Source organism: Mya arenaria, chromosome 14 (assembly GCF_026914265.1).
Source record: "Mya arenaria isolate MELC-2E11 chromosome 14, ASM2691426v1".
Taxonomy (NCBI): Eukaryota; Metazoa; Mollusca; class Bivalvia; order Myida; family Myidae; genus Mya; species Mya arenaria.
This window is the reverse complement of record NC_069135.1, coordinates 37,682,976-37,699,611: the sequence shown is the minus strand read 5'-3', so window position 1 is coordinate 37,699,611 and position 16,636 is coordinate 37,682,976. Positions and strand designations below refer to the sequence as shown.

General features: G+C 36.7%; 1 protein-coding gene across 1 annotated transcript; it reads right to left on the bottom strand.

Annotated features, from left to right (window-relative positions):
- Positions 1–5,571: 5,571 nt before the first annotated feature.
- LOC128217853 (uncharacterized) lies at positions 5,572–9,383 on the bottom strand. The gene is made up of 2 exons (XM_052925270.1): positions 8,092–9,383; positions 5,572–7,212 (listed from the first exon to the last, which is right to left on the bottom strand). The coding sequence occupies exons 1-2, from the start codon at positions 8,424–8,426 to the stop codon at positions 5,829–5,831; spliced, it is 1,719 nt and encodes a 572-aa protein (XP_052781230.1). The 5' UTR covers positions 8,427–9,383; the 3' UTR covers positions 5,572–5,828.
- Positions 9,384–16,636: the final 7,253 nt, after the last annotated feature.

Below are 16,636 nucleotides of genomic sequence, written 5' to 3'. Positions count from 1 at the left end.
AATGCATATTGAATACCATCGCATTACGTGTTCGTTAAAAAATGTATATTGTATGGCTAAAAGCGTTACTAACGCTTTAAGAATTATAAATTTTCGGCATAAGACATCATTTTTTAACGTAAACAAGAAAAGTGTAAATATATCTTCTGCCAGAAGTCTTTTAGTACCGTTGATCGGATATTAACGCAAGCATTGGTTCATTCCAGTACAAAAAAATGTCAAAACGGCCAATCTGCGAGAGTGAAGCTTTAAAATATAATATATATATATATATATATATATATATATATATATATATATATATATATATATATATATATATATATATATATATATATATATTATATTTTAAAGCTTAAAAAGTTAAAATAACATAAATGAAATTAAAGCTTGAATTTATCAAGAATCAATCTTGATAAAAATAAAATAATTATACATTAAAACGGTATAGTCCAACATACTGCCTAAAATCATGTGTCTCTTCCTGAAATCGAGTGTCCCCTCCTGAAATCATCTGTCTCTTCCTGAAATCATTTGTCTCTTTCTGAAATAATGAGTCCCCTACTTAAATCATGTGTCCCCTCCTGAAATCATGTGTCTCTTCCTAAAATAATGAGTCCCCTACTGAAATCATGTGTCCCCTCCTGAAATCATGTGCCTCTTCCTGAAATCTTAAGTCCCCTCCTGAACTCATGTGTCTCTTCCTGAAATCATGTGTCCCCTCCAGAAAGCATATGTCTCTTCTTGAAATCATGTGTCTCTTCGTGAAATCATGTGTCTCTTCTTGAAATCATGTGTCTCTTCCTGAAATCGTGTGTCCCCTCCAGAAAGCATATGTCTCTTCTTGAAATCATGTGTCTCTTCTTGAAATCATGTGTCTCTTCCTGAAATCATGTGTCCCCTCCAAAAAGCATATGTCTCTTCTTGAAATCATGTGTCTCTACTTGAAATCATGTGTCTCTTCTTGAAATCATGTGTCTCTTCCTGAAATCATGTGTCCCCTCCAGAAAGCATATGTCTCTTCTTGAAATCATGTGTCTCTTCTTGAAATCATGTGTCTCTTCCTGAAATCATGTGTCCCCTCCAGAAAGCATATGTCTCTTCTTGAAATCATGTGTCTCTTCTTGAAATCATGTGTCTCTTCTTGAAATCATGTGTCTCTTCCTGAAATCATGTGTCCCCTCCAGAAAGCATATGTCTCTTCTTGAAATCATATGTCTCTTCTTGAAATCATGTGTCTCTTCTTGAAATCATGTGTCTCTTCTTGAAATCCTGTGTCTCTTCCTGAAATCGTGTGCCCCTCATGTAATCATGTGTCCATTCCTGAAAGCATGTGTCTTCTCCTAAAATCATTTTACTATTCCTACAAAATCAAGTGTTCTTTCCTGAAATCATCTCCCATGTGTCCCTTTCTAAAATCAAATGTTTCTTCCTAAAAGCATTTGTTACTTTCAAAAACTATGACTTCCCTCCTGTCATAATGTATCCGTTCCTGAAATCATGTGTCCCCTCCTGGAATCATGTGTCCCCTCCTGAAATCATATGTCCTCTCTTGAAAGCATGTGTACCCTCCTGAAAGCATGTTTCCTCTACTGAAATCCTGTGTCCCCTCCTGTTATCATGAATTCACTCCTGAAATCACGTGTCCTTTCCTGAAATCATGTATTCCCTCCTGTAATCATGTGTCTCTTCCTGAAATCATGTGCCCCTCCTGAAATCATATGTCTATTCATGAATTCATGTGTCCCCTCCTGAAATCATTTGTCCCTTCCTGAAACCATGAGTTCCCTCCTAAAATCATCATGTGCCCTCTCCTGAAATCATGTGTCTCTTCCTGAAACCACGTGTCCCCTCCTGAAATCATCTGTCCATTCCTGATATCATAAGTTTCCTCCTGAAATCATGTATCCTCTCCTAAAAGTATGTGCCTCTTCCTGAAATCATGTGTCCCCTACTGAAATCATGTGTCTCTTCCCGAAATCATGTGTCTCCTCCTGAAATCATGTGTCCCTTCCTGAAATCATGTGTCCCCTCCTAAAGTCATTTTTCTTTGTCTGAAATCAAGTGTTCCATCCTGAAATCATGTCCCATGTGTCCCTTTCTAAAATCAAATGTTTCTTCCTAAAAGCATTTGTTACTTTTAGAAACTATGACTTCCCTCCTGTCATAATGCTTCCCTTACTCAAAGCATGTGTCCTATCCTGAAAGCATGTATCCCTTCCTGTAATTATGTGTCTGTTCCTGAAAGCAGGTATCTCTTCCTGAAAGCATCTGTCCCCTCCTGAAAGCAGGTGTCCCTTCCTGAAATCATGTGTCTCTTCCTGAAATCTTGTTTCTGTTTCTGAAATCATCTGTCTCTTCCTGAAATTATGTGTACGTTTCTGAAATCATGTGTCTCTTCCTGAAATCTTGTTTCTGTTTCTGAAATCATCTGTCCCTTCCTGAAATCATGTGTCCGTTTCTAAAATCATGTGGCTCTTCCTGAAATCATGTGTCCTTTCCTGAAATCATCTATCTTTTCCAGAAATTAATTGTCCCTTCCTGGAATTAGGTGTCCCTTCCTGAAATCATGTGTCTCTTCCTGAAATCAGTTGACCCTTCCTGAAATCATGTGTCCCTTCATGTAATCAAGTGTCCCTTCCTGAAATCATGTGTCCCCTCCTAAAATCATTTGTCCCTTCCCGAAATCATGTGTCTCTACCTTGAACCATATGTCCTTTCCTGAAATAATATATCCGTTCCTGGAAGCAGGTGTCCCTTCCTGAAAGCATGTGCCCCTTCCTGAAAGCAAATATTTCCTCCTGAAATCAGGTGTCCTTCAATAAACTATAAGTCCCCTATTGAATAAGATATATCTTATTAAAAGCATCTGTCCATCCCTGAAATCAGGTCTCTCTACATGATATCACAGCCAGGTACCCGCGTATTATGTAGGTATCATTTCAAGTGAAGTTTTTCAGTGTACACAATTATATATAAGCATAAGACGTATCAAACATAATATTACAACTAAGCTTTTTGGATGTTAAAAATAATTATAAATTATAGAAACACTGGCCAGCTTCTGTTTTAGGTTGTTCGGTTAGCGCAGTGGTTAGCCTATGTTAGCCCTTCTCATCGGAGCGACCCGGGCTCGATTCCCAGCCTGGGTGCATGTGAGTTTGGCGTGTGGTCACTAATACGGACAAGTAGGCTTCCTCCGCGTAAGCCGGTTTCCCCCACAACACAAGACCAAACTCTCGTGTAACATCTCGCCAACGAGAATGATAAATATAATGTTGTAATATGTTAAAATTATATTAAGCTTGTGTACGGTTTCAGCTGAAGTAAATAAAAAAAAACATAATTGAAGTAACTATATTCAGTAAATGAATCGTTTCTTTGAGTTGTTCAATCACAAGAAGCTTTAATTAACTCTACATAATTTAACAATAAATTATCTATCTTCTGTAAAGGAATTGTTTCTTGTAAGTTGTTCAATTCCTTTTCGCTTTAAATAAACACTACACTTCTAAAAAAAGAATGATCTATCTTCAGTAAAGTTTCATTTTTAACAACACTATTATTCTAGACATATTATGTTTGTAACTGTCATATCGTGATGTTTGAGTTCTCACCATTTCACTCGTTTTGTTAAACAAAACTACCTGCGGAGTTCATACTGGACTGAGATGCACCTACCATTCAAGTGTATCAGCAGTCGCAGTCCAGCTGAAACTGACGACTTTATATGTGGGATGAAGGTCTCAATCTTACCGAGACTGTCCATGTAACACGTGAGATGTAAGTCCCAGTCCAAACGAGACTGTCAATGTAACACGTGAGATGTAAGTCCAAGTCCAACCGAGACTGTCAATGTAACAAGTGAAATGTAAGTCCCAGTCCAACGGAGACTGGCGATGTAACACGTGAGATGTAAGTCCCAGTCCAACGGAGTCAGGCGATGTAACACGTGAGATGTAAGTCTCAAGCTAACAGAAATTGTGATGAAAGTCTCATTCTTACCGAGACTGTCGATGTAACACGTGTGATTTAAGTCCCAATACAGCAGATTGTCGATGTTAATCGTTGGATGTAAGTCTCAAACAAACCGAGATTGTCGATGCTACACATGTGATGAAAACCTCAAACTAGCCGAGACTCTCGATATTAAACTTGGGCAATAAGTAACCGAGACTGTCCATGTACCACGTGTAATGTAAGTCTCAAACTTACCGAGACTGTCGATGCTACATATGTGATGAAAGTCTCAATCTAACCGAGACTGTCGATATAATACGTGTGATTTAAGTCCCAATCCAACGGAGAATGTCGATGTTAACCGTGGGATGTAATCATCAATCTAACCGAGATTGTCGATATTAAACGTGGGCAATAAGTCTTAAACTAGCCGAGAATGTCCATGTACCACGTGTGATGTAAGTCTCAAACTAACCGAAACTGTCGATGTTAACCGTGGGGTGTAAGTCTTTAACAAAACGAGACTGTCGATGTATCACGTGTGATGTACGTCTCAATAAAACCAATCTTACAATAATAAACGCGGGCAATATGTCTCAAACTAAACGAGATTTTCGATGCTACATGTGTGATTTAAGTCTCAATCTAACCGAGACTGTCGGTGTTAAACTTGGGCAATACGTCTCAAACTGACCGAGACTCTCGATGTAACACGTATGGTGTACGTCTCAATCTAACTGAGATTGGTGATGGTAAACTTGGGATGTAAGTCTCAATTTAACGGAGGCTGTCGATGTAACACGTTAGTTGTAGTTAGATAGTCTCAATCAAACCGGTCGGTCATATTATACTAGTATGTGAGATGTAGGTATCATTCTAATTGAGACTGTTCATGTTTAACCTGATATGAAAGTCTCATTCCAATTGAGACTGTTGATGGAAAATGTGAGATGTGCCAATCAAACCGAGACTGTCGATGTAATTAAAGATATTTAAGACTCAATTTAACCGTGACTGTCGATGTTACACGTGAGATGTCAGTCTCAATATTACCAAAACTTTCGATGTTATACGTGAGATGTAAGTGTCACTCTAACCTTGTCTGCCAATGTTTTACGTGAGATGTAAGTCTCAAACTAACCTTGTCTGCCGATGTTATACGTGAGATGTAAGTCTCAATCTAACCAATACTGTCGATGTTATACGTGAGATGTAAGTCTCAATCTTACCTTGTCTGCCGATGTTTTACGTGAGATGTAAATCTCAATCTAACCGAGATGTTACACGTGATATGTATGTTTTGCTTTTGGTTTGTGTTCTTGAGAATATGTCCATCAACATTAATTTCAGTATACGTTTAAAATCTAGTATGCATTTTTCAAAAGATGATTTTCTGATCGTTCACGTGAACCATATCTCCGACATTGAATAAAGAGATTGTTTTATTATTTTTTATTGCAATTCACCTGTGTATATTATGCAAGTAAATCATCATTATATTTAAATTGAAAGAGTCAATATGACGGTGTTATATATATATATATATATATATATATATATATATATATATATATATATATATATATATATATATATATATATATACGAAAATTGAACAGTCTACATTCATCAAACAGAACATATATATATAATATTTCGTTTGTAGTTTGTGGGATATAAATTGTCCAAAATATGATAAAATATAAGTATTCTCAAAACGCTTTTGGATTCATATCATATTACTTATAGCATGCGGTCTAAACAAAACAATTATATACATGTATGACAATACTACAATATACTTTGCAACAACAATAGGGAAGATCCCTGTTCGATAGTACCAAATCAAACATTGAACGTTTTTAGTTTTAAATTAACTTGATAACAAGAAGTGTGCCGTTCCATCCACCAACAATCAGAGAGGAAGTGCGGCTGCTGAAAAATAATTCCTGGGGTAAGTTCAGTCCGTCTTCTTTCCTTGCCAGGGTGGCCAACTTCTTCTTTCCGTCTTTGTCAACCTGCAACACTGTGTTGGAGTCTTTGCAGCAGACGAACACGTGTCCAGCAGGTGTCACGTGTACTCCGGTAGGATGTTTCATGTCGGGGTCAGTTAGTAAGTCCAGCTTGTTACCCTTGTTGTCCAGGGTGATCAGTTTATGTTTACCGGAGTTTGTAATGTAGATTGTCTTCCCGTCGTTACTGATACCACATTTCCGCACCGTCATACGCCCAAACTTGTCCTCGTACAGCATCTTCACCTTCTGTCCCGACATCGTGTAGACGTACAGGGCGTTACCGGAGGATATGTAAAGTTGGCCACCATGATGAGCTGCGGCATAACATCTATGGGTGAAGCTTAACTTGCTCGTATATACTAATTTCCCTTTCGTAGCATTAATGAAATAAAGTCCTCGTCTATCAGCATAACCACTGTCAACACAAACGGCCACTTCATTTCCGTCAATGTGGCACACGTCCCGTTGATACTCCGGGACATCACAGTGGTCGAGCACCCTGTACTCCTTGTCCAGGAGCTTCACTTTACAATTATTCCTGTCTGCTATTACAAACTCTCCACTAGGCAATTCACATATGCCAAGGATAACACATTCACCTTCGCCATCACTCATCTCCACGTTGTACTCCTTGTACGCTGCAACACTGAAGACGTGGTTTGGATCGGAAAGGGGATCTTTTCGCTGTTTGGTCATAACAGTTTGTTCTTCAATCGCTCCAAAGGTCTTTACTGCAGATAAAAGTTCTTCTATAAGGTTATTGGCTTGAAATGTTACATTGTAACACTCAATGACTGATATGCCACGAAGATGATCGTTTGCCCGTGAAATCATATCCTGGCTCTTTCTGTACGCAATATATGATTTTGACTCGCTTGATTTTGATTTTGTTTGAACAGCGGCAATCATGTTTTGCAGTTCGATAGTCATTTTATCACAAGTTTCGATATCTTTCTTAATATTTTTTTCAAGTTTAGCTATTATTCCGTCCACGTCCTGTAAAGTTGCCCTCTCAATCTTGTCAATGATGTCGTTGATCTTTTTACGTATGGTTTTTAATTCATCAGAAATGGCTGCCCGCGTCTTTTTTAGAGATGTCGTATTCTTCATTCTTGCTTCTTTCATCAGCTCGAATTGCTTTTCAAGTTCAGCTATCTTCTTTGGAATTTGTTGAAACTCAATATTTCTCTGAATACCTTTTGCTACATCTGGAATGGGATGGATTTTGGAACATTGTCTGAAACATAGAAGTTTTGAAACATTTGTAATCAGATATGCATAAACTGAAAATGACCTTGTTATGTGGGAAAATGTTGAAGAATATGATTAAAAATTTGTCGTAATAACATATAGATTAGTTACCGTTTTGTGTCTTAAAGGCGCACCATATAGGTTGATGCAAAAATGATTTTCTTTTAATTTTTAATGCATTATAATGCTTAATTGATTTGATGTGATTGATCAAAACCGAAAAGAAATATTTGTGTACAGATTCAGTGGGTTTTTCTTTATAAACTGGGGAATTTGTGGCCACGTAGCTATTAATTGAAATCACCATTTGCATGTTCAAAGACTTATATTTTTGTAAAATGTACTCAAAAATAAGCCTTTTTTGTTTTAATCATGAACAGAAGAATAAGTTAAAAATAATAATAAATAAAAACAATAAACTATTTTTGCCTCAACCTATGTCGTGCGCCATTATATTGACGTTTTCTTCCTTCTAACCTGTGGTCCACGGCGACACACACAAAACAGCAATTGCGCATAATATAGGTTGGCGCGAAAAAAATAAATATTTAAACGATCTTAGCAAAAAAGGCATATGATGTGTATACGGATTAAAAAAATATAAACTATATTTTGTACTTTTTTATCTTGGGAATTTGTGACCAAGTAGCTATTAAATAAAATATATTATATATAAAGGCTGATATTTCTTTAATTTTCACAAATCGTTAGCTTTGTTTTGTTTAAAAGTCAAATGAGTTTAACCTTATAATGCATAAATAATAATAATAATAATAATAATAATAATAATAATAATAATAAAAATAATAATAATAATGCATATACCCATTTAATGCACTTTTAAATTGTCATATTTCTTACATACCTGTGGTCCACGGCGACACACACATGGCAGCACAGCTGGTCATGGTCGGCACATACCAACTTCAGTGCCTCCCCGGGATGCATCCCGCATCTCTCCAGGGCGTCCACCGCCCCTGGGGCTGCCTCCCATTTCTTCACGTCCTTCCGGCCGAGAACTGCGTGCTTCTGATATAATACGTCATGTTTCAGAACACAATTTTGGCAGTAATATTTCGTGCATTGAGTACAATAATGGTCAGCTTCTGTGTTAAATCCGTTCTCTTCACACGGAGAGCAGGAAAAATCATGGATGAAGTCACAGCCCCTCTGAATGGATGATTCAAACTTAGAAGCCATTTTCGCTTTTGAGATTAAAAATGACTCACAAACTAGTTCACACAGTCAGTTTCTGTTTATTTTGTAACTAGGAAGTTAATTATTTTGCACTGAGCTGATACGAAGAAAACCAATATTTCGATCAAATCCACACTGATATATAACACGATATCAAAATGATAAGCGTAGTCTCAACCGTACTAAATTTACAATCATTTTTTAAATACAAAAATGATTTTAAACATGCCGTATTTTATTCCTGTGTAAACTCTTCGATTATCGACTGTCCAGTGGGCCTTCCAACGAGGTTTGCCGAAGACTGCCGAGTTGTAACGATTGTCTATTCCGAGCTTACCGGAGATTGTCGAATAGTTGTAGGAAGTACTTTTCCTGTATATTTTATAGCGAATTGACCCATTTCAACGAACAATAGCACTGAGTTCTAGTTCTTCTCGAACCTCAACACCATGTATGGGAAGAAAGTGATGATCCAAAAATATTTTGCATTTTCTCTCTTGAGTTTCAAAAAATTCACGAACTAAATCAAATATATGTTCATTCAGCCACGTCTGTTTATTTTGTTACAAGGAAGTAAATTGTTTTGTACTGATACGAAGAAACCACAAATTACTATCAAAATCACACTGACATATTACACAATATCCAAATGTTGAGCTTTGTTACAACCGTGCTTGATTAACAATATTTTTTTTCCAAATCTATTTCAATAGAAGTTAACAACGGGTTTAGTAGGCGTTTCTACACTCTGAATGCGCAACGAAATACGTATATCCCGAGCTTGCCGAAGACTGCCGAAATGTCACGATTGCTCATCCAAAGCCATTCGGAATTCCTCGGCCATTTTCCATCGAAATCAACCTTGGGTGTATGCCGGTCTATCCGTAGAACAGTTTGTGAAGTTTTAAATAATGGTATCAAGTGTAGTGTTTTAATATCCATTTTGTAAGTTCAAATTGATTGTCGGGCGTAAAGTGTATTATGACATTCAGGGGCGGTTCCAATATTCGATGTCTGAGCGTGCGTAACTTAGGGGCATAACCTTTTGACTTTGCACCCTCCCTCAGAACCGAAATTTATTTGATTTTAAGTGTTGGGAGGGGTGTTTGAGGGTACGCTGCTAACATTTTAACAAATTCTCGCCCGGAATGGTGCTTTTGAGCGTATTACATTATTTTGTTCTCCTATATCGAAATAAATAGTAAACTTGGACGATTTAAAGGGCCGAAGGGGGGGGGGGTCTTGGATCCGCTAGTGGCATTAATAACTTGGATTCCAAGAGTTAAGTCATTTAGGTTTTCTGCTCAATTAAAATTACTACGCGATCTACTTGCAGCATATTAAAATGTTGTTAAATACAAAATATTTCTAAACAATGTAAACCGTCCATAAACATCCGAGGTTGTTTTCGATAGAAAATGGCCGGATGTTCAAAATGACACCGAGAAGTTAGGGTCACACAACACTCAATATTTTTGTTTTATAAATTATATTGTGAATTGGCCGATTTGCACGACAAATAACACTCAGTTGTAGTGGTTTCACGACCCCAAACATAAGTATTTCGGATTAGTTCCACGTGTGTACTAATCTTTAACAACATAAGCGTACTAATTTACCTCATGCTTACCAAGTAAGTTAATGTATACAAAGTAACATGTACACCAAGTAACCTCATGTACACCAAGTAGCCTCATGTACACCAAGCTACCTCATGTACACCAAGTAAACTCATCAACACCAAGTTACCTCATGTACACCCAGTAACCTCAAGTACGCCAAGTAACTTCGTGTACACCCAGTAGCCTCATGTACACCCAGTAGACCCATGTGTACCAAGTAACATTACGTAGACCAAGTAACCTCGTGTACAGTAAGTAACCTCTTGTATAGTATGTAACCTCATGTACAGCCAGTTACCTCATGTACACCAAGTAACTTCATTTATACCAAGTAGCCTCATGTGTAGCAATTTACCTCATGCACACTCAGTAAACTCTGGTAACCGCACGTATAGCAATACCCTTATGACTGTGTACCAAGTTACCTCATTTAAACCAGGTGACATCAATAACATCAAGTAACCTTTAAAACACACAGTAACTTTATGTACACCAAGTAACGTCATGCACACCAAGTAACCTTGTGTATACAAAGTAACCTCATATTCACCAAATAACCACATAAACAAGTAACCTCATGTTCACCCTGTAAATCATAAACACCAAGTAACTTTATGTTAACCTAGTAACCTCATGTCCTACAAGTTACATCATGTACTACAAGGAATCTCATATACAATATCTAACCTTATGTGTACTAAGTGTTCCTTATACACAAAGATACCACATGGACACGAAACATCACGTACTAAAAGTTACCTCATATACACATGCATGTGCAGTATCCTCATCTGTACCAAGTAACCTCATGTGTACCAATCAACCACATTTGTACTATGTTACCTCATGTGAACCTAATGACCTCATATACACCAACTAACTTTATTAACTGTACCAAGTAATCTTATGTACACTAAGTAACCTCATGTACACCCAGAAACCTCATGTACACCAAGAAGCGTCATTCACACATATGCGCAGTAACCTCTTATGTACCAAGTAACATCAAGGGAATCAAAGTGACCTCATGTGTACCAAGTAACATCAAGGGAATCAAAGTGACCACATGTGTACCATGTGACCTCATGTACATCAGGTAACCTCCTGAACACTAAGTCCTCTCATGTGTATCATGTTATCTCAGTGTACAAAGTAACATCATGGTATTGGTCCAATTCGAAAATTCAGGTTGTTCATTTTTATACGGTATAAGATAAGCATTGAAAACTAGCATATAGCAATGTAGGATAAACAACAAATATAACATTTAAACAAATGATCTATGCAAATGCAAATTGATTAGCCAACAAGCTATGTGGTCCATTCTGATGTCAAAAAGTAAAGATGCCACACGTTGCTACGCCATCCGTGAAATATTTCGTGCTCACTCTGTGAAATTCTTCGAAATCTTACTCTGAAACAAACAATTATCCTCTTGTTTTCTTGCACCAGATCCATATTAAACCATCTAAGACAGTAGTGTTACAAACATATTTTCAGTTGTTGCTCATTTTTTTTTTACAGCAGGTGTGTACTCTGATGTAAACCATCCCATTTTGTGTCAACTAAAAATATGACAGGTATAGTGATTGCTTTGTACGCATTGTCGCCATCGGAACTGTCGGCGTCAAACTTTTGTTTCTGATAACTTGTTTGGTGCAGAGCCTTCAAACTAGATGACCCTTAAGTATTTTGGGGCCAGTAGGTCAACATATGTCATGAACACATGAGCTCTCCTGACTTGTTCCACATTCAATTCACTGAATTATGTTTAAGTTTTATTTATAATGGTTTACATCACCAACATTTTTCATTTTAAAACTAACTATAGCTGCCACAGTGTAATGATTTTTTTAAACATGTTAATATGTTCATTTAATTATCATGGCAAATCAGCCTTTTGCTCTGAATAAAAATCTTGGAACAAGAACATGTTAACTTAATTGGGATTATACTCGTATGATATGAATTGTTTCATAAAACTGACATAATCACATTTTTTTTAGATTTGAAGTGGTTTCCACATCAACCCAGGTTTAGCAATGCCATTTCTATGTACAATTTACTTTGTATTGATAATTATGTTGAATAAAATAGTTGTTTACTGCCCGCCCATATACCGGGAGATCAGGTGATTGATCATTTTGCATGATAAGCCACTGAACCACTATATATACTTTAATAAGGCAAAATTTTCCCAAATGTTTTATGGTGATCCCTTTGTCCTTCATCTTCGGGGTCACACTTCAGTTTACGCACAATATCTTTTGACTACTTTTTTGAATCTCAATCTTGGAATTCTAGTTTTATAAGGTATAAGGTATAATTGTAAGGATTGTGTTTTATGGATTTATATGTTTTGATATTGTAATGTCTGAATTTAAGGATCATGAAAACTAGGCAATCAATAGACGAAATAATTATATTTGTAAGGTGTCAAGGTAACAGGTAAAACCCTACATTCGGTAAGAATATACATGTTTTCAAACTAACATATTGCTTAGGAACGTTTGTGTCAAGTCGTACAAATATGAACTCTTACCAAATACGATGCTTAAAGGCAAAATAATGTGTAACATAATAACATACTGCCTGTATTTGAAAAAAAATAACTAGAAAGCGCTATTTAGCATTGGTAACCCCAAAACTTTCCTTAACTTCCCTCTGCCGCTCCAATGACAATCTGATCCGGCGACTCTGAATGAACGAACGTTCGATCAATGAATGAAAGGATGAAGAAATGCGTTGCTACACCTATAAGGGACAGAGAACCTAGAGATATGTACGCATATTGTTATATGCACATGTTAAACCTATTTTTGGTGACGCTGTGTGACAGTCAAAAACATTAAGCGATGCACTTGACACTACTCAGGAGATACCTAATCTGCTCGAGCGTGGTGGACAACACATAGTGCTGCAGGGCTTCTCATTTATATATAAATATAATTTTAGATTATGCATGAAAAAACTGTTCTAACATGTAACCATCCTCAAATAAAAAAAAACGGAGAAGCACGATAGACCGCCATATGACTTCACACCTTACATATACTATGACCGCATCACAGTTAAATTGCCGATGGGCATTCCATGCGTAATATAGTAATGATGTTGATCAGAAACCATAACTATTGACCATATCCACTGTTTTGACGGGGCCAGAGCGTTATTGTCTGACAATGCCGAAATATTTGAACCCCTGATTTGTATAGAACATTTAAACGAACTGTCGTACTCCATCAGCAGCGTTTTGTTTGTATATCAAGGAAGGCACGCGAAGTGTTTGTTAATATATGTAGATATTGTTACGACGATAGATCTAGGAGACTGGAAACCCGAAGGTTTCCAGGAAAATGACCGAGTTCTTCTGCAAGAATAAGGGGATACCTGTTCTGTTGTTTTCAAAACACCATCCCGAGTTTTCGTCAAGGACTTTACGTTGTATTATAGATAATCGTTTGCGTTACTAGAACAGTCCATTCTGAAACGTGTTTCCAACTCTGTAAGAAAGGGCTACATGATCCTGAAATCTCTCCAAGCGTCCAGGTATTGCCCAACGTGTGTTGATCATGATGATATGAAACGAGTGCCAAGTTTCATCACAAGCTATCAGCTGAAGACCGCCTTCCTGTTTGAATTGGAGGTCGATCAGCTTGAAAATAAACAAGAAATTGACGAGGAGTTTCTTACACAAGATGATTCTAGAAAGATATCGATGCAATGGGCGTATAGAATAATCGACCACTTGGAGAAAAGGATTCAAAAATATTTTATGCCGTCATACTTCGATCCTAAAAGAAGTATATTTGGCATTGCTGGATCGGCAGAAAACTGGTTGCCGGATCCGAAAACACACGCTCAACAAGCTGCGCTGATAAGGAAATTGCTAAATATTTATGAAGAATTCGAGGGGCGTGTTATATATGAGGGACAGAGTTCTAAGTGAACTGAGAAACTGCAGTATGTGCGTATGCATACTTCACAAACCAGAAAGAAAATAAAATACCGACAATCCACGTGTATTGCGTATTACGTGTATAAATCATGTTTATGCTTTTGTTTATGATATTGCTGAAAGAACAATTATGTTGAACAATTTAGTTAATTCTTGATGGTTATAATAAAAAGCATTTATCTATGCTACTGATTAAATTATATTGAAATTCATCGTATTGTTTCAGTTGTATGTCATCATCTTGCAGCAACTTCATTTCAATCATATTTTTTGTTTATTGAAGAAAACTTCAAGTAGATGCTTTAATCAAATCATCACATAGATTTGGGTTGAAACCGGTTAATAAAAATGTTTCTATCAACCAATAATTGTTCGGAATACTATTAAGAGGACAATATGGCGGATTTCAAAGAATAGAAAGGTTTAGATCGCTCACTAGAGGAAAACACTATGCTTCACGTATTTTCCCGCTCAACTTTTCAAGATCATAGTCGCTTATTAAAAATGTGAATAAGTTGTATGTGCTCTTTGGCTGTATAGCTAGATAATATATATCCGGTTATAAAAAGCCGACACGAGGACACACGCGTAAGTCGGTAACGAGACTTGTCGCGCAAGCACGAGGGTCGGAAATTTAGAGTGTTTTATCCTAACCACGGACACATGATTGAAATCGTTCTTGCATATCGAAAATTACCAATTTCTTGAACATTGTCGTAGGAAAAGTTTTTTGTTTATTTCACAAAAAAAACAACGTATGCGACGTTTTTTACCATGAAGCGATGTAATTTAAGTTCAAACGTTGATGCACGTGACTCATCTGGCATGGCCAGATGGGAATTTATAACACACCGGTTAGGTATTTAAGGTGAATTTAGCCATGCTGAAAATTCCATCTGGCACCCAGATGTGTCATGTGCAAAACGCAACACTTGTTATTTCTGTTTATGTATTGTAAATGACATGTGCATTATGTCGGTTCAATAAAGTGCTGTTGATTATATAAGAGTGCAAGACTTGTAAATGTAAATAAATAAGTGTAACCTTGATTTTTAAAAGAACTATTTTACGTCAACAATTATCTCAAATACATACGCGCCAATATGTCAGTAAACAACGTCGCATGCCAGTTCGAAAAGTAAGACCGTCAGGCCCGCTGCGTGGCCGGTAACTCGGCAAGCCTCGATATCGGCTTCCGCGCGTGCCCTTATTATTCCAATAAGTCCAAATTCACCAGAAATGCCCCTCTGGCAGATGTTTAAGAAATACTCGAGGTCCACACGATGCTTTATTTAGAAGTTAGCCGGGCTGTTGAGTGGTAATTGGCCCGAGTTTCGGGCCATTATGAGCACGAGGGCCAATTATTACACAACGGCCTGGCTACGCCGTGTATTAACCTCTTTAATACATGTGTTTATTTGTCTTGTTTTGTAAGTTTTAAGTCTTCTTTTGAAAGTTTACCTGCAATCCAGTTGTGCATCCCTATTTCGTTCTGACTTGACTACGATGAGTAAACTCACTCTCAAATTAAATGAAGTTGTTGAAAGTGGGCCGAAAAGACAAACAACGTGTTTATGTTCCCATTCTAATTTCAATTGATCACCTTGAAAATGCCACAACACGTATATCCGATTTCATGTCATGAATGTCAAAATTCAATTAAATGAAAATGAACATGTAGCATGTAGAAAGATTGTTTGTTCCTCGTATTATTAATTCAAACATGTATGTACATTTGTTGTTTTCAAGTAGATTCTAAATTCAATCTTACCGCTTCCTTTGTTTTGCTGCGTTCGTGTTTGTCTCCCTTTAGGATTTTATTCATGAATTTGTTCAGGCAGATCAATTAATTGTGACTTTTAGTTAAAAAAAATACAGTCGCCAAATTTGATTTCAGGACTAAAACTGAATTCACGTGCGAACGTTCTACGGGCAGCAAAAAAGTTATCGATAATCAGCCCGGACAACAAAACTATTGATCGCTGAGTCATGCAAATAACTGCGGAATCCCTGTACAAATAAATTACTATATATAGTAACATGTGAATAAATAAAATGAAATGTATGGAAATACTTAGGAAATACTCTACTCGACCACTGACTCAGTAAATGCTTATGAGTTATTTAAGTGGGCGGAGCATCTATAGCGCTATGCAAACAGTACCGGAGCAGTTGCCGGATATTAGACCAGAGAAATAACTAAAGAATACTGAACATTTTCAAATAAAAAATCACATTAAGAAAATTAAAAACCTGTTTCAAAATGAAATTCGATTAAAGACTTGTCGATTGAAATATTACCAATGTTGTTTAGTGAACAATCCCAGATATAATGTGTCAATACTTATCCTCTTTTTACCTCGCTTAAGTTTAATCTAATAAAGCTTTCAAGTGAAATATTTTATTGAAAGTAACAGTTTAAGTATTATTATTTTGCCAAAAAATATTTAAAACAATAACACCATAGTTAAAAATGGAAATCATTAGTATATAAAGCAACATAGAATTATAGAATTTTCGGCATTAAGACAGTCATTTGATAAACATATTTCGTAATGACGTTGTGTGCTAAATTTAGATTATACTTTCGGTTTAACTGCATTTTGTAAATGCAATAATTGCTTTTTTTGTTA